Source organism: Corvus brachyrhynchos, unplaced genomic scaffold (assembly GCF_000691975.1).
Source record: "Corvus brachyrhynchos isolate BGI_N302 unplaced genomic scaffold, ASM69197v1 scaffold42, whole genome shotgun sequence".
Classification (NCBI taxonomy): Eukaryota; Metazoa; Chordata; class Aves; order Passeriformes; family Corvidae; genus Corvus; species Corvus brachyrhynchos.
Genome location: NW_008237242.1, coordinates 2,597,909 through 2,619,467, shown reverse-complemented (window position 1 = coordinate 2,619,467; position 21,559 = coordinate 2,597,909). Strand labels below are relative to the sequence as shown.

At 38.0% G+C, this 21,559-nt stretch overlaps 1 protein-coding gene across 1 annotated transcript; it reads left to right on the top strand.

The window, feature by feature from the left end:
- The first annotated feature begins 4,754 nt into the window (after positions 1-4,754).
- Positions 4,755-20,811, top strand: PRKAA1 (protein kinase AMP-activated catalytic subunit alpha 1). Its single transcript, XM_017730252.1, has 8 exons — positions 4,755-4,910; positions 6,658-6,751; positions 8,433-8,577; positions 10,260-10,347; positions 11,233-11,457; positions 14,609-15,095; positions 15,472-15,598; positions 17,673-20,811. The coding sequence occupies exons 2-8, from the start codon at positions 6,692-6,694 to the stop codon at positions 17,915-17,917; spliced, it is 1,377 nt and encodes a 458-aa protein (XP_017585741.1). The 5' UTR covers positions 4,755-4,910; positions 6,658-6,691; the 3' UTR covers positions 17,918-20,811.
- Positions 20,812-21,559: the final 748 nt, after the last annotated feature.

Here is a 21,559-nt window from a genome sequence, read left to right as displayed (position 1 = left end):
CTGTCCTCTGCACAAGCTCTTTTACGTTCTGAATAAATTTCTAATGTGTAGGAAATCAGATGATGTTTTGTTCTAGGAAAGCAGTAAAAAATATTTTGAGAGCAGAGCTCTTCGAGTCTCTTTTTCAAGTCAAGTTTATAAAGGGACAGCCCCAGTCACTAGGGAGCAGTGACCCTGCAGCTGGCTGCTGGGGTACTGTTCTTTTCTGTGGGAACTTAGAACTTCCTTGAATAGAGAGAAAAAAAGGTAATGTAATAGATAGGCATTAGGTTCTCTTTCCTCGTGGAGGGACTACCTGGTTGAGGGGAGGGGTCAAAGATGTGTTTGTTTAGTGGTCTTTTACCCAGCACGCTGCAGAAGACTTAAGATTGTCATACCATCAATATTGTAGTATGATCCTAAATTTAGGAGAGCACTGTTGCAGTACTACTTTTCTTGTCCCCATATGATGTACTGTGTTACTTTTTTCTTGCTTCAGCTGTGCTTAATAAAGAACATTTTATCTGTGGTGCACTGGTTTTCCTCTTAAGCACACATTTTCTTCATTTCATACCAGATGTGCAATTGTTTTCCTGTTTTCATCATTTCCTTCTCTGGTGATGTGGTTTCATTAATTGACGTAAAGTGAAAAACTGTAATAAATATGTTCACTTCTTAAAGTTCATTTAGGATTTACATTGAACTTGTGTGATGTGGGGGGTCAGGCATATGGCTTCTTGATATTCAATGTTTAATTTTAACAGTGGTGGTTGCAGCCTGAAAAAACTGAACTGGAAAATCAGTGCTTGGTAATTGTGAAAGGTCTTCTCCTGTAGCTGTCAGATGAATTCAGCTGCTGGTAGTTCTCACTGGTGTGATTCTGTCCAGTTTATCTGTTCACCTGGCTGTGCCACTCTGAATTAATTCTGAGGGACTTGGTTCATCTGACTGTGCCTCCCATGGGCAGTCACAGAGATGGCTGTTCCTAGCCAGCATCTAGGCAAAGCTAAAATGCCACCAAAGTGAAAAGCTGAGGTGGAAGAATACTGAATCTTAACCAATTGTATGAGACAGATTCATATTCAGACTTCAGCATGAGTCAGTGTACAACATCTATCCCTATTTTTGTCAATTTTATTTAAACACTGCTGGTGTTTTCTTGTGAAACCAGATGCAAACTTTTATTTCCAGGTATTTTTGTTTTAAAGTTATCTTTCATAAAAGGAAGAGTTCTCAGTCTTTCAGTGGTCCATACTGAGAATATGAGGGATATTACTTAAGACTCTAGATATACAATAGTTGTTCCATCTCTCAAGATCTAGGTAATCAACACTGGTCTATATAGACTGCAAACCAGGTGGTCTGGGCCAAGGGAGCAGTAGGAGACCTGGAAATGAACAGTGCAGTATGGTATCTGATGTTGTGCACCAATATGGCTTTGCACAGCATGAGCTATTGTTGTTTGGGTTTTATTTTTACATTTGTTTAGCTCATACTCTTAAAGACTTCTTTCCTCTGAGCTTTGGCTTGGCTTTTTGACCTCCTGCAGAATTGTTTCATTAAATGCAACATAGCCTTCTTCAGATTTTTTTCCCCCTACAAACTTAATGACTGGTACCTGTATTTCATGATAATGTTGTATTTGGCTACATGGCCTCATAATCAGGTTTTTTTCCAATTGAAGAACTGTCGAACAAGGTTAGAGACTGTTCCTCTGCATCTACAGTTAAAAATAAGTTGCTGCTGCTTTGAGATTCTGCCACTGTCATGAAAATCTTGGTGCTATGCAAAGCCACAGTGAAGCCTGAAGGCAGTTGGTATTACCAGAAAATAAATATAGGGATGTACTAGGTCTGTTAAACGAATTTCTTTTTTTTGCAGTACTTTTTTTGAAGGGCTGGTGGCTAGTTGAAGATGAGGGTGCATTCCCTTTTATAGGTGAAACTTCTGTCAAGCTGTAATGCAAAGTAGTTTTCAGAAAGATAACACTAGCTGCTTACGTTTCTACATGATGTTATCATCGAGGGTGATGCTTTCATTTCTGCCCTAATGTTGAATTCAAAAGTGTCAGCAGCCTGTTACCAGTAGTATCTGCTGTTTTACTGGTAACAGATACCTTGAACTGTATCCAGGAAACTTGTGTCTTAAAAGGCTAGGTTTGTTATAATTTCAAATTGAAGTAAAGGAAGGCAAAAATAGAGATTGAATTTGAAATGTCTTAAGCAAGAGAATACGCTTTTTGGGATCTTTCTGCACCTGCACTGAACCACAGTATGTTTTCATTACAATAGTTTATTCAAAGCTGGTAGAGTTGAAGAAACAGAAAATCTTGTTTTCTTCCAGTCAGTGAATAAAATTAAGGCTTGAGGCTCACAGCCTTGAAGGCTGTGACAGCTAGAATTTGTTTCAGTAAACTGCAAATGTTTCTGTTTAATTACTTTGAATGAAAAATTTGTTTTGAACAGCTCTTTTCTTATGTGTCTTGCATATTGAACACAGATTGTAGCTAATGAATTACTTTCTAATGTTTTCCTGAGTGCTAAATTAATCCTAGTTTAAGGTAGACTGGCAAATCAGAAATGAAACAAAGTGGGTTAAAAATGATATTTTATAACCCAGTGCTTATCAGAACTGTGTATTTATATGCTAAGCTGTAGACTTGGTCAAATAAATATGTTATTTACTGTATTAAACACCTTCTTAAATGTACTCTGTACAGCAAAAGAGGATGCTGATTCATGTGTCTTAACCGATTTTTGCTTGGTTTCTAAGAAGCTGTTTCTTGATAACAAAAAAAAAGTTACATTTTAACTTACTGATTAAAGCGTGGTGGTTTTTTTTTTTTTTTTTTTTTTTTTTTTTTTTTTTCAAATACTGCTGGATTACTTCAGTTCCCATTATGGATAGGTAAAAATTTTTCAATCAAAATAGTTGCTTTTCGAATTTTTTTTATTTTTTATGATGATTCTTTACTCCCGAGGGTTTGAATACAGGTGATATAATTTGTTTGGTTCTTTTAAAAGTTCAATCACATTTGTGGAAAGCAAAGGGAATGTGATGACTTTAATTGTAGATCTGGTTCAAAGCAAATAAGTCTCTTGCATTTCTGGGCACTCACCTGTCACTGCTTTGTGGTCTCTCTAGAACTTGCTATGGATGTGAGCTTTGTCCTGCATTCCTCAGTAGTGCAAATATGCCTGCCCAGCACTCTGTTTATTGTGGTCGTTGTTAGGTAATGGCCCCTTTGAATGAGGGGAGGTCTTTTCATCCTAGTCAGAGCTCTTCTGTTTTTTCAGGTACTAGACATATATCAGTGCAGCATTGTGATGGTTCGGTGTCTTGGGTAATCCACTGTTCAGTTCCCTTCAGGAATTTTAGTCTGCTTCATTTTACAGGTGGCTGTCTTCTTATAAGAATAATCATTCAGATGCTTATAATTATCTTCGTCTCTCTGCTAAGAACTTCTTTTCACTTGCATTGGTTTTTAGCTCGATACAGAGGCAAGAGGAAGGTCTTTTGTGCTGGAATGAGATTTACAGATTGATGGGTGTTTGTTTATTCTATCCAGATTATCTGTTGAACACAGAAAGATTTTTGTGGATCACTGCTGTTTAATCATAGTTTCCCATGGATATATTTTAACAAAGGTTGAAGCTCAGGGCTTATTTAAATTCTCGAGTGAAGGTAGGCACCCAAATCAGTGAGTATTGTGTTCAGCACAGTTGTGTTACAAATGTCTGCTCATGTGGATGAGGATGAACCCTGTGGGTGTCTCGAGGATCTGGTTTATCTTCAGAAGGTAGGAATGCCAGAAATGGCAAAGGAATGGTATTGTTATCATCACTGCATGCAGCAGCCAGGCAGATAGTGAAGCCTTCTAGTAAAAGAGATACGTAGCTTCTTGGTGTTCCATCTGTGATCCTATTTTGGGTTTAAGAAAAATATTCTGATGAACTTTTTTTGTGACTACTCCCCAAAAGCACTTGCAAAGGTAAGGACTTTAAGAAGGGTAGCTGACTGTGAAATAGTTTACACTTTTAGTTCCTCTGTTTAAAGAACAGTGAAACTGTCCTCAGTTTCTTTTCCACTTCTAGGAATGCACTAGGTTGCATGTTTGCATTGTTTTTTGTAGTTTCTATTCTATTTTTTGTGCACTTCCGGTAGCATTTGCCACTTAATTAAATAGATTAAAGCTCTGGTGTTAACTGCACAGACTGTGGAGCTGTCAGCTTTAAGGACAGCTATGTTTTATAAGTAAACTGATCAGGTACTTATACTGGTAATTCAGAGCAATTGCTGAAACAGGCTTCTTGAGGGAGGGATAGGAGTGATTTCTTCAGTAAGAGTGATCCTTTCAGATAAAGTAGAAGAGATACAGGAAAACATGTTTGACTGGGTTGCTATGTAAGCCAAAAGCTTGAAGTGACTTACACAGGGAGAGAAATGCTCTCTCTAATGAGCAAGGATGGCAGTGTTTGGATATGCTTTGCTTTTTTTTTTTTTTTTTTTTTTTTTTAAAACCAGTATTGCAAAAAATGTCATGCTGCAAGACTTCTGTGGCTTAGGTTTAAGATGTTTCTTATATATATACATATTCTAATGGTAGAATTGTGGGACAAATTGGAGTAGGGCTGGAGAAATTCCATACCATCCGGTTTTCAGCCTCCCCAAAAGATAATGGGGGTATGTGGAATGCTAGTGTCTTAACTTGGCTACATTCAGAAAGGAGAAACAATGTCTTTACTGAGCAATTGAGAGCCCTGACTAAATACTTCCTTGTTTCTTGCAGTTGGAAAACATGAGTTAACTGGGCATAAAGTTGCCGTGAAGATCCTGAATCGACAGAAGATTCGCAGCCTTGATGTTGTAGGAAAAATCCGCAGGGAAATTCAGAACCTCAAGCTCTTCAGGCATCCTCATATAATTAAGCTGTAAGTTTTGCTTACTATAATCAAATTTACTTGGGCAGTAATCTCTTTTTGCTCTCACTGATCTGAAGTACATTTAAAGGGCAATACTACAAACAGTATCTCATCAGAAAAGTGACCAGCTTCAAAATATGCAGCTGTGCCCTCTGTAATGTGTTTTCACAAAGCTGATCTTCACTGGAGAGCTTCCATTAGATCTTTGCTTAGACATTGTTTGGACAGGTATTTCTGGTGGCAGTTATCTCTGGGTTTATTGCCTGCTTCATTTTTCTTTCTCTGTTTATATTTGATCTTTTTTTTCCTGCTTAGAAAATGAGTTACTAAGAACAAGAGTGTAAAGGTAATTTCTGTAGTAAGTTTATTGTGTTTTCTCAATGTTTTTAGTGCTGTACTGGGCAGTGATACATGTTTTTTCAGTGTAGGTGGTGCTCTGCAAGATTTTCAGAATTAAGGATGTACAGTTTGATAAATGTGATTGCTATGTCAGGAATCTTCAATATAGCGGCTACCCTTTGTCTAAATGTGGTATTTAAAATGTGCCTGAATACATCGCTTAGTTGTTCAATAGTTCGTCAGTAGATTTCAGAGTACAACTAACTATGTCCCAGAGTAGACCCCTCATGTCTCATCTGTGGTAATAAATTATAAGTAACATTGATTTTCTTTTGACTCTAATTTCCTATTAAGATAACCTTCACCTCCAAAGTGTGGGTGACTTCCACTGTCTTAGTCATGATGTGGGTTTTTTTATTGGTAGAATCTTGGCTTAAGACCCCCTTGCCACTGGTAGATGCCATGTCTATGCACTCCCTTTAATTTAGCAACAGCTGTTACACTGAATCTAAATTACATTGTGTGAGATCAACTCATGCACTTTTTCAGTGGTTTAGTCTTCGTAAGACTGCTGAGCTGATTTGTCAGCAAAATTGCTGGTGCTTTCAGTTAATCTATGAATGAGTTCAAAGGGCATACCTATAGCCAGAACAGAATAGAAAGTGTCAGTGCACCAAGTGACATACCAGGATGAAAGAGCAATGTGTGCTTGTGGTGTTGCTAAACTGAAGACAGTTTAGCAGATTTCGGATGACAGTTTCTTTCCCAGGGAATTTTGGGGAGAATTTTTTCTTTTGCTGTAAAGGGAACAAATTAAAAAAAATTTAGGTAAAAAAATCAAAATCTCTTAAATTGTGAGTTTGTCCCTAAACTTGTTATTTCAAAGCTTCAAAGTTAGGTTTTTTTTAAATTTAATTGAAATAGAACGATAAAAATATAATAACCAGAGATCAATACTCCTAAATGCTAATATTCATTATTATTAAGAGGAATTTTTTCCTAGTCTGAAAGTACAATTTTTTATTTATGGCAAGTGAATTTTTTTGCATATTAATGTTGAAAAGCATGTATTATTGCAATACTAGCAAAGTCCTTTTGAAGTCCTTTTTCACTACACCAAGCTGTTGGTGGGGCAGCACTGTAAATAGTCTTACAGAAATCACTTCTACCTCTGAAAGAACAAGGACTGATATTCCTGATGGGGATTACAAATTTCCTACTAGTCTTGGCAATGGTGGCATCACACAGTGAAAAGAGAGGAGAAAGCTTCTGAAAAATACTGTCGTTCCAGTAGCTGTAGATTGGTAACTATTTTAAAGTATATTTTTTATCTGATTATTTGTACAACTTCGGTTTTAACTAAATGTAACTAGTGTTTGACTGAATGTGTAGACTAATAGATACCTTCTCTTATCAGGTACCAGGTCATCAGTACACCCACTGACATTTTCATGGTGATGGAATATGTTTCAGGAGGAGAACTGTTTGATTATATCTGTAAAAATGGAAGGGTAAGAAGTAGTCCAACTCTGCAAATCAGTGACTTGGGTTCTCTTATTGCATTTGCAACATTCTTCTGTCACCCTACACTGGGGGGACAGACAGGTTATTTTTGGGTATCCTTGTCAGAATGATACAATTAAAGGGTTTTTTTTCTCAAAAGAATACTATGGTTAGTGTAGCACAGGATTTATTATTAGAGTGTCACAGGATTTCTATGAGAATCAATGTAGTACAGTTTATAAGTAGTGTAGTACAGAATTTTTAACACAACCTGACTTGGGATATATATTCACCTAGACCTTCTGTAGATCTGGTCAAATCCTAATACATATTTTGCTATATCAATATAACAATCACAGTCTAGCCTTGAAAATCATATGGAAGAACACAAGTCACTTAGTCCTGAGAGGAAGCAGAGGATGGTGGAGGTGTCTGTGACCACCAAGAAGTCACAGGTTTCATTCCCATTTAGGACTCATAACTGATGTTAGAGACACTGCTCTGGCTGCTGCTGCAGTTCCATTTGCCATGACAGAGTCATCCATGGCTGTGTGCCTTGAAACTAAAGGCTAGTAAGGAAGCAGATACTCAGCCTGGCACCCAGGAATCTTGACTCTGGTAGGGAGGGGAAGAAAAACACTGATTTGTCTACTTGCTTCACAGAACCTCCAGGGCTTGATAATGAGGGAGAGGGCATGAACACATGACATGCATGGTCACAGAATGGCTGCTTGCCTCATAAAGTGGAGTTAATTAAGATAACCACATTATCAAGGGCTGGGAGCAAGGGGTACTGGTTACACCTTGTTAAATATAGGTGTATTTTCTTGTATTTGGTTTTAATTTTGCTGCTATCCATTAATATATATTTCATATAATGTGCTTTTATCTGAAAGTACAAATGATTACATGTTAACACATTTCAAATCTTTATGTGACTTTGTCATAGCATTTTTCCTGTCTACTAATCTGTTAATTTACGGTGGCTGGGAATAAAACAGATGGATATGTACTCAGTTGGAGTAGCTGAAAACTGTTTGTTCAATATATTCCATTATAATGGAAAGCTACCATTATGCCCTTATTACTGTCTTCTACTGTTAGAACTGCTTCTGTGAAAGATCTGAAGTCACTTTTTACAGACCATTTAGATATATAGGATACTTCACTTGCTGGGACAAACTGATGTGGATTAGGGGTCTTTGTAGGAAATGCCCAGTTAAGTCTGCTGTTTGGGACTAGCTGCTGATCGCATAAATAGCATCTGAAATGTATAATTTCTGTGCTGCATTTCAGCAGCTTTTGCCAGTTTAAATCTTGTGCTGTTCTTAAACATCAAAGTTTGCTGATACTCCAGTTGGACAAAGTTAAATGAGTGCTAATGTTTCTAGCTAGTGAGTATGTAACATCTGCCAAACCCAATTTCAAAAGTGTGATTAAGAAATTTCAGTGACTTTTTGAGTAAATGGGTATGTTTTGTTTTAATCATTTTAGAACTGTGGTACAAACAGAATTATGTAAGATACAAAGCTTCTTGCTACAAGTTCTGATAATCTGCTGTATAAGGTATCAAATGATAAGTATAATTGATAAGTTTAGGTCATGGGAAAATTTCCTCTAGCTAGTAAAAATGAAAAACAAGTTAACTTCCACTGTCTCTTAATTATTTAAAATCTTTGTCTGTTTTAGCTTGATGAGAAGGAAAGTAGACGTCTGTTCCAGCAAATCCTTTCTGGTGTGGATTACTGTCACAGGCACATGGTAGTACACAGAGATCTGAAGCCTGAAAATGTGCTGCTTGATGCACACATGAATGCCAAGATAGCTGACTTTGGTAAGTATTGCTTTTTTTTAATATGTTTGCATTTCTGGTGTTAGATCCTGTTAATAACAATAGGAAATATTAAATAAAATACGTATACTTTAGTATCTTGGTGGTGTGATACAACAGAAGAACACGAAGAATATATATGTAAAGCAAAATAATGTTCTTGCACACTTACTGAACTTGCTTTCCTCTCATGCTTTCTTCTGAGGTGTTTTCTGTGACTGGCTGAAATTGTGAACTGATTAGTTTGGTTTTGCTAAACAATATTTTCTCTAAAATGCTGAGTTTCTGACCTTTCTTCTTCCAAACTCCGTCCTTGTCTGTTTCACCACCTGTAAAATGTAGATAAAAAAAGGACAGTGCAGGGGCAATTCATCATTTTTAAGAAACTACAGTGCTATAGAAAAATACACTAGTCCTGTTAAATTGCTCTAAATTTAATCTTTGAAGATGTGAAGAAGATTTGTTTATGCTAGCTGTTGGTGACACAGCTGCAGAGAAGCCTTGCAGCTAGTTCTTGGAATCATGTGAGTCAGGAAAACCTCACCACATAAGCATAGTAATGTATCCATACTGCTGTGTCATGATAGATCTCGTGTAGACATAGTGGATAATACCTGCTCATGTAAGTCTTCAATGGAAGGTGTTAGGTAATGCTGAGTATTCTTAATGCTGAGTATTCTAAGTATGTTTTAAAGGTATAGTGTTTGACTGTATGGGCCCTGGGAATCATACTGGATTCTCATGTGTAGAAGATGCTTTGGGTGAAATAGCTCACATGGTGAAGAAATGAAGTACAGTAACTTACAAAAATATCTTCCTGTAACTTAGTGTCAGCAAAACTGTAGCACTCAGTTAATCATGACTGGTGTGTTAAACAAGAGCTTAATAAAAGAGCTTGTGTGTTAGAATGTGAAAGCTAGCCAAGCTGTACTCTTTCCTCTTCACATTCCCTGCGGACTGGTGAAAGGGCAGAATTCCTTCTTGAAGACTGAGTTCTTTGGCTTATGGTAATCTTGATCATGCAGCCTCCACTTAGGAAACTAGAAGATATTTTCTACAGCTGTTAGACTATATGGAGCACTGGTGAATGCAGGTGGCCTAGTTCTAAAGCACACTTCTGTGCTTACAGAGTGTCTGAAAACCAAACTACTGAACTGCAGTGATGCAGGAGCCAGGTGCATAGTGTAGGGGTGTAAATTGTGGTAAAGTCATGTTTACTCCTCAGTTTCCTTGTTCTGTGTAACCTCTAACAGAATTTTAGGAAATTCTGTGGTAGCATTTTCCACTTTAACAAGAAAGTTAAAACCTAATTTGCTTCTGAAATGCCAATGGCCAAAATCCTGTCTTGCTGTACTGCTTCATCTCCCTTAGAGCAACTTTGTTCTCTGTCATGCCTGTGTCATCCAAATTTAACTGTTCTGGTCTAGGAATGGTTATGTTCTCAAATATCTCTAGGCTGTGGGCAGTAATGGATTGATGTTACTCAGATTTCTGGTAAAATGAATGGAGGATTATGTGGCATGCTCATGTAAAAATTCTGTAATTCCAAGCAATGTCATTTCTTAACTGGAATAAATTTGTTAATTTTCTAGTAAGAATCACAAGTAGTTTGTTCTAGGTGGTATATGCAGTGTGAAATAATTTTGCTCCCTGAATTTTTAGTAGTTACTCTTATACACTTTCAGGTCTATCAAATATGATGTCAGATGGAGAATTTTTAAGAACAAGCTGTGGTTCCCCTAACTATGCTGCACCAGAAGTAATTTCTGGAAGGTAGTTTCTTTTATATTGGATACATGTGTGCATGTACTTCAGTCATTTTGCTGCTTGATTCTAAATGCTACGAAACTAATTCAGGTGACAAGCTTGATGCTGAGAAACTGAGGGCTGTTAGTTGTATTGATAATTTTTCATGAGTGTTCTAAGCTTATGTGAACTAGCTTTGAATAGTTCCCCTAAGGTAGAGGTGATGTCTAATGCCCCAAATCCATTGTGTATGCTCTGCCTGATTTGTTTTAAAAATCTCATGTACAGCTCAGATCTTTGAAGCAGAGGTGCAGAGTTACAGGCAAAGTCTGTGGTGAAGTTGAGTAGCAGTGAAATACCTGCTTCAGAGTAGATACTTAGTCTGGAGGTAACTTCCCTTTTTGTAAACTGTGATTGTCAAATCTGCTTTCAGCTACCTACCCTAATATTCCCTCTTTTTGTTTGGAGGCCAGATGTCCGTTTTATTCAGGCAGTGGCACAGAATATGTGACACATTCTGCTATATGGACTTGTCTTAAACTTTTCAGCCACAATTTGGGGGATAGCTGACTTTGCACAGATTCCTCTAAAACCCTTATAACAATATATAGCATGGGCTTTCTTAGTAGTAGATGCATGTTTCTTTCAGTTTGCCATTGTATGAAATTGCATTGTGGATTATTGTTACACGGTAGAGAGGAAAAGCTCTGTACTTGTGCCCTGTTACCTTTTATAAAGGGAAGAATACTGAAGTGCCAGGGAGGCATGGCATAGAACTGAAATGGTACAGTGCTTGCAAATCAGTTGTCCTAAGTTCACATGCTTTTAATTACTGTGATGCAATGGAAAAATGAGAGGAAAAAATATTTAAATGTATTAAACACAAATCACTTATAGTTAATTTTTTCACAGGTTATATGCAGGTCCAGAAGTAGATATATGGAGCAGTGGGGTTATTCTCTATGCTTTGTTATGTGGAACACTTCCATTTGATGATGATCACGTGCCAACCCTTTTTAAGAAGATATGTGATGGTATCTTTTATACCCCTCAGTACCTGAATCCGTCTGTAATTAGTCTTTTGAAGCACATGCTGCAAGTGGATCCAATGAAGAGAGCAACAATCAGAGACATTAGGTAAAATACCAGCTGATGTCTGATCACAAGATACTGGAATTACAATAGCACAAATATGCAGAACAAAGAAATTATTCATACAGCTTGTCCATGTTTTCTAGACCAAGATCAAAAATTCAGCTTCTGATGGCTTGGTTTTAGCTCTGCTAGTGCTGATCTCCAGTGGACAATGAAGAATCTATTGGAGATCATAGGAAAACAAATTATTTATATTATATATGGAAATTCTGAGACGCTTTAGGCATAAGGCTGCCATAGCAAAACTGTTCACTTGCATAATGGTTTGCAAAAATTACACTATATAGACTTCTCTAGGTGAAAAAAATTGTATTTGCTGTTAGGAACTAGTGCTGTCTACTGTAAATGTCTGAGGAAGCTATTTAATCTGATAACTACTGCTTTTATTTGTATTTCTTCGGGCTCTGAAAAGTCATTTGTTAAGACTCTGAATATTCCACATTTAAGACAGCAATTTCTACCTTCAAGACACTGGCATAAATTTGTGTATGAACAGTAATTACTTCACCAAGTACTGATAAATTAGAGTTTGTAGGTAAAGAGAAGCGTCATGGGCCCCAGATTCCAAGAGAAGATTCTGGAGAAATTGATTGTGTTGAGAAATGTGCACTGGATCAAATTAAAAAAAGGTAGCTGAGAGAACTGTACTTTATTCAGCATCTTAATTTTCTTTGCAAGAAGCTCTTAAGGAAAGAATGTTGCTATACTACCATAATGAAAATGATGCTTCTTTTAGGGTTGGAAGTTAGGAAATCAGCAATGTTCATATTTTCTCAGTGGAACAAAAAACACGACACACTTATCCCTTAGTACTTTATTGCAATAGGAAGTACTTCCTTGCAGAGATCAAAGGACTGCGAGAAGTAAGTGTTACAAGACTTGAGTGGGTGGGAACTTAACTTCCCTCAGTTGTGTTAAATAGTGTGTGGCAAAGAAGTGGTGTGAAACAAATGTTGAAAAATGTTGGTTAACAGAACATGGATGGATTTTGAATCCAAAACAGTTCTGTCCTATTATCCATGTGACATGTCACCTCACAGTTTAAGGGACAAACTGAGTTTAACTGAATACCTTAATTCTTCTAGGGGTTGTGTGTAAGTGCATGCAAGGAGAAAGGCCTGGTGCCATGAACAGTTACAAAGTATTCCTCTGGGTTCTGTCATCCCAGCTAGGGCTGAGCCTTGTAGTGGTATGGGAAAACATTTTTCTGCTTCCAAATTAACTGTTTTTTCTGATTAAACTATATTTTGCTCAGCACATTTGTGCTGAGGCACAGTGGTTTTGAGATCATACTGAGTAGAGCTTACTGCACTGTGCTGGTTTGGGCTGGAATAGAGTGAACTTTCTCACAGTAACTGTGTTTTGGATTTGTACTGAGAACAGCCTTGATAACAAGTGGATGTTGTAGTTACTACTGAGCAGGGCTTGCACAGAGCCAAAGTCTTTTCTGCTCCTTACACTGTCCCAACAGAACAGGCTGGGGGTGCACAAGGAATGGGTGAGCGGACACTGCTGCGCCAGCTGACCCCAGCCATATTCCATACCATACAGGGTCATGCTCTGCAGTGAAAGTTGGAGGAAGACTGATGGGGATGGTCTGCTGGTCATCAGTCAGTTGGTGATGAGAAATTGTTTTTATTTGCATTACTTGTCTTTCTTGGGCTTCCTTGTCACCTCTCGTGGTTTTAGAGTTTTTTTTCCTTAGAATTTTTAAAAAGAAATTTCTAATTATGACACTGTTTTTATCTCAACACACACGTTTTTTGCACTTCTACTCTTCTGATTCTGTCCCTCATCCCACTGGAGAGGACCAAGCAAGTGGCTGTGTGGTCCTTAGTTGCTGTAATTATGGGGTTAAACCATAGCAGTTCTGTTTGACACCCAATGTGGGGCTTGAAGGTGTTGAGATAATAACAGATTTGAACAGACCATATTAGATAAAATAATTATAAATTGTGTAAGGGTTGTTGGTCAGAATATTGATTTTTCTGTTCCCAATATTGATTTAGCTGATCTCTTCCATGTTCCATTTTTTGCTGTACATGTTGAAGATTTGCGTTGTTTTTTGCAATTTGCTGTGCTTTGTAGTGCTTAGTGTGTGGGGTGGTTTTTTTTTGGTGGTTTTTTTTTTTATTAGAACATTGGCCTTGAGCTTCATCTGCTATCTGGCCTCTGTACTGAAGCTGTTACTCTCCTCTGGGTACCATCTCAGGGAGACAATTTGTCCAAGATTTTTTTCTTCTGTGGAGCAAATACAGAATTCACTACGTTCTTCTATGACCTTTCTTCCCTCATTGCCATAACTTCCGTACCTTGACAGTCCTTGGGCAGTCAAAATATTTATACTGGTATTTCTTAGGAGTATGGTTTAGGCTTTTTGGAAGATTACCAAGCTGTTTTGGAAAATCTCCCAGGCCTCACAGCAGTGTCCTTACGGGTGGCAAGGCATGTGGGAGAAAATCGGCAGGTAGGACGTATTAGAAATGGCATTCTATCAGGAAGTGATAGAATGTTTGAAAGAAAGATGCCCTTGCTATCCCAAAGAGGCCCAGCTTATCATGCTGTGCTGGGACCTGGCTTGCTTGTATTGAGCACTGCTCAATACTGATCAGCACCCTCAAGGAGAAGAGGGGATTTCTGGGTCTGAAAACATACCAACAGACACTTTCGCTAGGCCAGAAACCCAGCTTTCAATTATATCATTTGTTCCTGTAACTAAAAATAAACAACCAAAGCAAATAAGGGACTCTCATCTGGTCAGGAATGAAGCAGCTGCTAGGAGGGACCAGGAGAGGGAATCAGAAGTGTCAGCCCTTTCTGTAGCAGAACAGTCACAAGAACAAGAGGAGGAAGGGAATGAAATCATAAATGAGAAAGTAACCACCTGATTCCTATCCCTAAGCGATTTGTGAGATAGCAAAAAACGTTTTTTTCAGTTTCCTGCAAAATGTCTAATAAAATCTTGTGTCGGCAGCGATTACTTTATGTACTGTTTTAGTGTTTGTGCTACAAGGGGTCTTGGACTGGCACATGATTCTTCCTGCACAGACTAATTTTATATTTTAAAAGAATTTCCTGTTAAAAATGTTTTCTTTACTTACATATATTCAGAAGGTTTTATTTTTAAATCCAGGGAGCATGAATGGTTTAAGCAGGACCTTCCAAAATACTTGTTTCCTGAAGACCCATCATACAGCTCTACCATGATTGATGATGAAGCCTTAAAAGAAGTGTGTGAGAAGTTTGAATGCACTGAAGAGGAAGTGCTAAGTTGTCTGTACAGCCGAAATCATCAGGACCCTCTAGCTGTTGCTTACCACCTCATTATAGATAACAGAAGAATAATGAACGAGGCCAAAGACTTCTACTTGGCTACAAGTCCACCAGATTCTTTTCTGGATGATCACCACCTGTCTCGCCCTCACCCTGAACGGGTGCCATTCTTAGTAGCTGAAGTACCACGTCCTCGACACACTCTTGATGAGCTGAATCCACAGAAGTCAAAACACCAGGGTGTGAGAAGGGCTAAATGGCACTTGGGAATACGCAGTCAGAGTCGACCAAATGATATCATGGCTGAAGTTTGTCGAGCAATTAAACAATTGGATTATGAATGGAAGGTAACAAAATAGAGGACCTTTACAGCAAACAAGAATGCATTTTGGTTTGAGCTTTGTAGCTGTATAGCCCAGAGGTCTGAAACTCTTTTCATGTTCTGGCATCAGTCTCATGGGTGTGTGCTATCTGTGTGCTGTGCCAGACGGGTTTTGGGGGAGACTGTACATGCTGACAGGAAAAAAAGTCTTGCTAAAGTTTTCTATTGGGGCTGTAGGAATGTATTTCTCTTGGCTAAAAAAACCCCTAAGGACCCTCAAATCCAACAGGTAATGAAATCAGAAATCACTTGATAAACACTAGTGAGTTGAAAGGGCAAAACCAGTATGCTGTGATATTCAAGCAGTTCTGGTTAACTGACTCACATCTCTTTCATACTAGGTTGTAAATCCATATTATCTGCGTGTTCGGAGGAAGAATCCAGTAACAAGTGCATATTCCAAAATGAATCTCCAGTTGTATCAGGTAGACAGCAGAACATACTTACTGGACTTCCGTAGTATTGATGGTATGTGAAGAGTTCCTTAAGTTAATTGAATTGTATGGGAAATCATTCTACTTGCAAACATGTCTTTATTTACTTACTCTAGACGTGAAGTAAGTGTTGGCCCTTTTTTATTTTAAACCAATATAATCTGTATCAGTGTTTCCTTATTCCTTCCTGCACTAGTGTTCCTGTGATAGAAGCTTAGCTGCTGCATCCCTGAAATAATTGCTTTTAAGCTATATCAGCTCCTGAAGAGCTCCATTTTGTGTCTTCATCAGAACTAATACGAGTAATGGAAAAGGGGGACAGGACTGTTGGAAATGAGATTGGGATCAACTTAAGCTGCCTTTGGAGCCTCACCCCAAATTTAAACATTAATTTAGATCTGAACTAAGCATGCAAACAGTGTTTTCTAGTGAAGATAAAGCTTGACATCTAGGCATTTAAATTTGACTTGGACTGTACCTTGCTGTACTGGATCTGACTGAGATGGAGTTAATTTTCTTCATAGCAGCCTGCATGGTGCTGTTTTGGATCTGTGACTAAAGCAGTATTGATAACACATGAGTGTTGCTGAGCAGCACTGGCATAGTATCCAGCCTTTCTTTTTCCACACTGCCGTGTTGGGAGGGGAACAACAGCTCTGCAAAGCTGAGCCAGATTGAACAGAGGGACGGACATTCAATGCTGTATTATGTTATGCCTAGCAAAGAAAGGGATTTTGGGGAAGGTAACCTTGAGACCGGCTGGGCAGTCTGCTTTGGAGATAGTGAGTGGTTGCCTTTGCATCACTTCTCCCCCCCATTACTTAAAACTGTTTATTTCTACCCGTGAGTTTTCTCACTTTTCTAACTTTCTTCCCCATTGCACTGAGATATCAGATAGAAGGCAAAATTAACCCATCAGTTCTGGTAGTAGCTAAAATTCAAGGTAGGAATTGTATGCTTGCAGTAGCTAAAGTCTTGAAAGCATTTAGTTTAACCTGTACAAAAATATGTTTTATGCAGTGACAGTAACAGAGTATACAAAGCCTGGTTAAATGAAGTGAACAGAGGAGCTAATAGAGACTGAGCACAAGGCTTGTTTATGGGCATAGTAGACTAAAGGAAAATTACTTAGATCCAGTGGTGTAGATGGCATGCCTAGGAAAACGTTGCACGGAAATAAGGATTTTTTTTCTTTTTTGGACTGCTTAGAGCCATGCAGCTGGGGGAGGGCAGCCTGCTATAATCCTGATTTCCACTTTTGAGAAAATACGCAAGGGCACAGATTTGTCATATCTCTTCCAACAGTTAAACTGATCTGACATTCCTTCTCTCCACCATGGTTAACTGTTCTCTATTCCTCTTAACAATTTGTAATTTAAGGTAGCTTTCTGTAAACAGGAGAGATTGCCTTTTCTGTCATTTCACCTGAAATAACCTTCTGGGAGCCAGCTTAGACACAAGTTAATGTTCAGCATGTAAAGTAAGAGTTAGAGATGCTTCAGCAGAACACTACTATTAAGATGAAACTATTTTCTCCTCATAGTGAGGGTAAACATAAGTTGCTGCAGACCAAATGTAGAACATTCAATGGTGAAAAACTTTCAAAAGAGAAGAATAAATTAATGCAGATACTAACAATTATAATGTGCTAATGAGTTACCATAAAAATAGAAATAATAACAATGTATAAATCCCAAAAAGAGATCAAAAATAGAGTAAAAGTAGATGGTAGAAAAAACCATCTACAAACTGCTGTTCAGCTTAATCTTATGATGCTGACCTGTTTCTGTTTTGAGTAACCTAAATTGAACAATTAGCTGCTGAAATCAGTTCATGAAAAATACAATTAGTATTGGTTTGAACAAGATGTAAATAGTTCTGGAGTACAGTTCAGAGTACAGAAAGAATTAGCATAAGAACATTTGCTTTGTGCTACTATGTATATAAACTTTTATTTTGTATCAAATACAGTTTGCAAAAGCTGTTTATTTATTAATCAAGACTTTAAAGACAAGATTAAGAAGTGTGAGAAGGGGAAGATACTTGCTCTACCTAGAACCAATTTGATACTAATACCTCATTTTCCTTCTCTCTTCTCTTGTCCCCAGATGAAATCACTGAAGCGAAGTCTGGGACTGCAACTCCACAGAGATCAGGTTCTGTGAGCAACTACAGATCTTGTCAAAAAGATTCAGATGCTGATGCTCAAGGAAAATCTGCAGATACATCCCTTACCTCATCAGTGAACTCTTCGCTTGACTCTTCCACAGCTGATGTAACTCCAAGACCAGGGAGTCATACAATAGAATTTTTTGAGATGTGTGCAAATCTTATTAAAATACTTGCACAATAATTTTGAAGATGGGCTTATTTCTTTTATAGCAATAAGCATGCCTAAATCATAGTCAAGATGCTTCCAATTATAATCAAGTTAAATTAACTAAGGCGCTGAAAAAGCTAGCCACAGAATGCAATTTGCATGGGGATTAAAATTATTATGGGCAGTTACTATATATTATTTTGAAGCTGGAGTGAATTCTGATTGCCTGCTGTCCAATAGCATAACACAGGTACAGGAAATAACATGCTCTTTGGGTAGTGTTTGTAACATTTTACCTTGAGTGCAAAATAGGCTGCCTATAACATTTAAGCTAGATGGACCTCCTTGTTTTTTTCCTCTGGTTATACATATATCTGATGCACTGTAAGTTAACATACACGTACTAGTTCAGTGATCTCAATATGACTTCTTGGTCACCCTCTACAGTTGTGACTCCGACCTATCAACATCTCTTAACAGTAATGTGTTAAAACTGCTATGTTTCTTCCCCCTTACTTGACAGAAAATAATGAAGAATACTTTGATGCGTTACAATGTACTACTTTTAACAAAAAATGTTATTAAATTCATGCAGATCCAGCCAGGTGCTCTGTCATGAACTGAGGGGGAAAATTCTGTGGGCAGTGAGTGAAACGATTGAGTCCATAACAATGGCAGGGGGCTTAATGCTGAGGAGATGTGGTATCCCATGGGCTAAACCAAAATGTTGCTTTGTGAAGAAGCAATGCTGCTGTGAGGAAGCTCTTCGTCTGCACATGTTATCTTAGTGTGGTAGCAGCACAGCAGCTCCCCACTGCTACTGCAGGCTGAGAATCCTTTTCCTTATAAACATGTCCTTGTAGTTAAGAGCACAGCCTTCACGCTGTTCCAGAATCTGAAATTGACCGTTTTTTAACATGCATGTTAATACTTTGATACAGCTGGTTATCAGGTTAACTTAGGATATACTATATAGTATTCAGTATGAAGTGAAAACTATACACATAGGTTTCTAGTTTTTCCAAGGGCACTTTTATAGAAAACTTTGCTATTTAATGTAACTGAATTAGTTAGCTCCGTTGAGCATTGAAAACTGATCATGACAATTTGAATGCTAACTTTCAAAAGGTTTTCAAGAGTAGATTGCAATTACCCATAATAAAAATTTTTCTGCATTTAATGGTTTTTGCAGCATTCCAGAAAAAAAACCTGAACCTTTTACATTAAAATCACGGGTAGTACTTGCATGAAAACCCTTAGTCTCTCTTAAATTGGATATAATTAGCCATGGTTTTGTTTTCATCTAGCACTTAGTAGATATAAACAGTCATAAAATACTTAGTTTTGCGTTCAAGACTTAATGTTTACTTCAAAATGATCTTCTTGTCCTACATAGTTTCAAAGGTTGCTCCCCCAGGAAGAGGCTGGAAACCCAGGCATTACTGTGAACAGTGAAACCTGGACTCCTCACGCTGATGGAAATTCTTGCCAATGGCTGAGATTTTATCCATGGGAAACTGCTAGCTATAGATACAAGAACAGTTTAAATCCTGGCCAGCTGGCTGCAGTCCAGAAATTCACATTCACAGAATCTGAAGAAACTTTTAAGCCCCAGAACTGCTGTAACTGTGTTCTGAACTGGGTGATTGTGAGATCTGTCTAGTAGATAGGTACAAATTACACCTTCACTTCTTTATCCTCAAGTGTCGTAGAAGGTCCCTGTAGGGACATTGGCTGTATCAGTGTACTTTAAAGTGGAAGATTTTCCAAAGTGGAAGTTAGTATCGGAAGTTTAAACCCAAAACTTTTAAGATGCCAACGTGAGGGACCAGCTGCAAATCCTACAAAAAAGTCCTGTCTTTAGTCTTGTAAGAATTGGTTCTGATGTTCTGAATAAATCAGTGTGTTCATTTTTGTTACTCTTTATTTTGGAATTATTATGTATTGCACTTGTATAAACACTACAAACGCACAGGTTTTTAAATTGTAGTAATTCCTCATCTGGAGTTGGTTTGGGATCACTTGCATATATTAAACTGTTTATAAATGCTATCTGCTACTTGTAATTCTGACAACACGTGCAAGGTGTAAAGATGCAAAATAGTTTTTTATATACCTTTTTGGCTCTCTTGTGCATTAAGACAACCCTGGTTTGTCCTTAGTTTTGGTATCAGGAGGTTAAAGCAAGTTACTGGCAGAAGTGTACAATAGATGTAGTTTTAAATAAAGTACATTTTTATGGTAGATCAATTTTGACAGCCAAAGGTTTTCTGATTGAACTGAGATTTTTATAGGGAGTGGGAGGAGTACAAAGGGACACTAACAACCTAGTTGAACCCAGTTTCCTGTTGTGTGACTTTCCTATGCTTTGTAGATCTTGTTGTTGGAATTGCTTTCTTCACGTGTTCCTACTGATCTTGCAGACCTTTCATTAGCATTGCACTAGAAACTGCCAGTGGGCTCTGAAATGAAACTTCACTCAGAGAGCTGCCAGAGTTGTGAGGCAGGTTATGCAGATACACAAACTGGTAAAGTGTGTTAATCTGTATCCCCAAATTTACTCCTGTTGGAGTTAACTTGTCTTTGTATTGTAATTTTTTCGGTAACATGGATGTACCTGGGCTGTCCATGTGCAATATAACTCACTAGGTAATGGATAAAAATTAATCTTCGTGGTGCAATATGAAAAAAAAAAGATCTTTCATGTTTGTCTTGATGTGAGTGTTGAATACAAACTTTGAGCTAAATTTTATTTTACCAGTTGATTACCATTGTAAGATATGAAGTCCTGTTCTTTAACAAAGATGTGCCTACTTCCTGTTAATTTGTTTTGACAAAGCTGAATGGCAAAAAATGCTTCTTTCTAAATGTATAACTTTTTAAACTTTCAAAACTAAAACCTAAGTAAACATGAAATACTGAACCATCTTGTTGGAGTGCATGCTGTTTTCTAGTGTTACATATGTTAAGTGCAAAAGAGCTGTTAACTCTTTTTAAAAACAGCAGGTACTACAATTTTAGAAAAAAGCAGCAACACAACATTAATTACATCAGAGTTCCGAGGTACACAGGCTGGTGCACCAGGAGTGCTCGCCTGATCCGACTGACCCTTTTCCCCTAGATCGTGTAAACCTTTTTGCTGTAGAAAAGGAATTTGGGACAGAACAAACCCTGACCACGACGTAAAAACCTTCCTCGTCTCGCATCTTCACTCAGCCTTTTGCTTGCACCACGGATGGGGCTTTTTTCTCGGTATTGGCCCCTGTAAGTAGGGAGCAGTTTTAAACCCTGCAGCCTGTCTTCTCTTCTTGTCATTGAGATCTTCTGTTTGGCTTAGGGGTTTTTTGTATTTTGGGGGTGAGGGGGTGGGGGTGTGCCTTTGTTTGTTTTGGCATTTTGGGGTTTGGGGCTCTTACGTGTGGAGTTTTTTGGTTGTGTTTTTTGTTTTTGGTTTTGTTTTGTTTGTTTGTTTAGTGGGGTTTTTTGTTTTTTTTTTTTTTTTTTTTTTTTCTTTCTGGCGTGGTGTTTTTGTTGTGGTGGTGTTTTTTTCCCGTTTAGAAGAAAAACCCGTCCTTGGGAGCCTGGGTCACTTTTTCCTATGGTACTTCCCGCCCGGAGCCGCCTCCCCATGGTGGGTGGCGGCTGTCCCAGGGCGCAGTCGGTCAATGCGCGGGC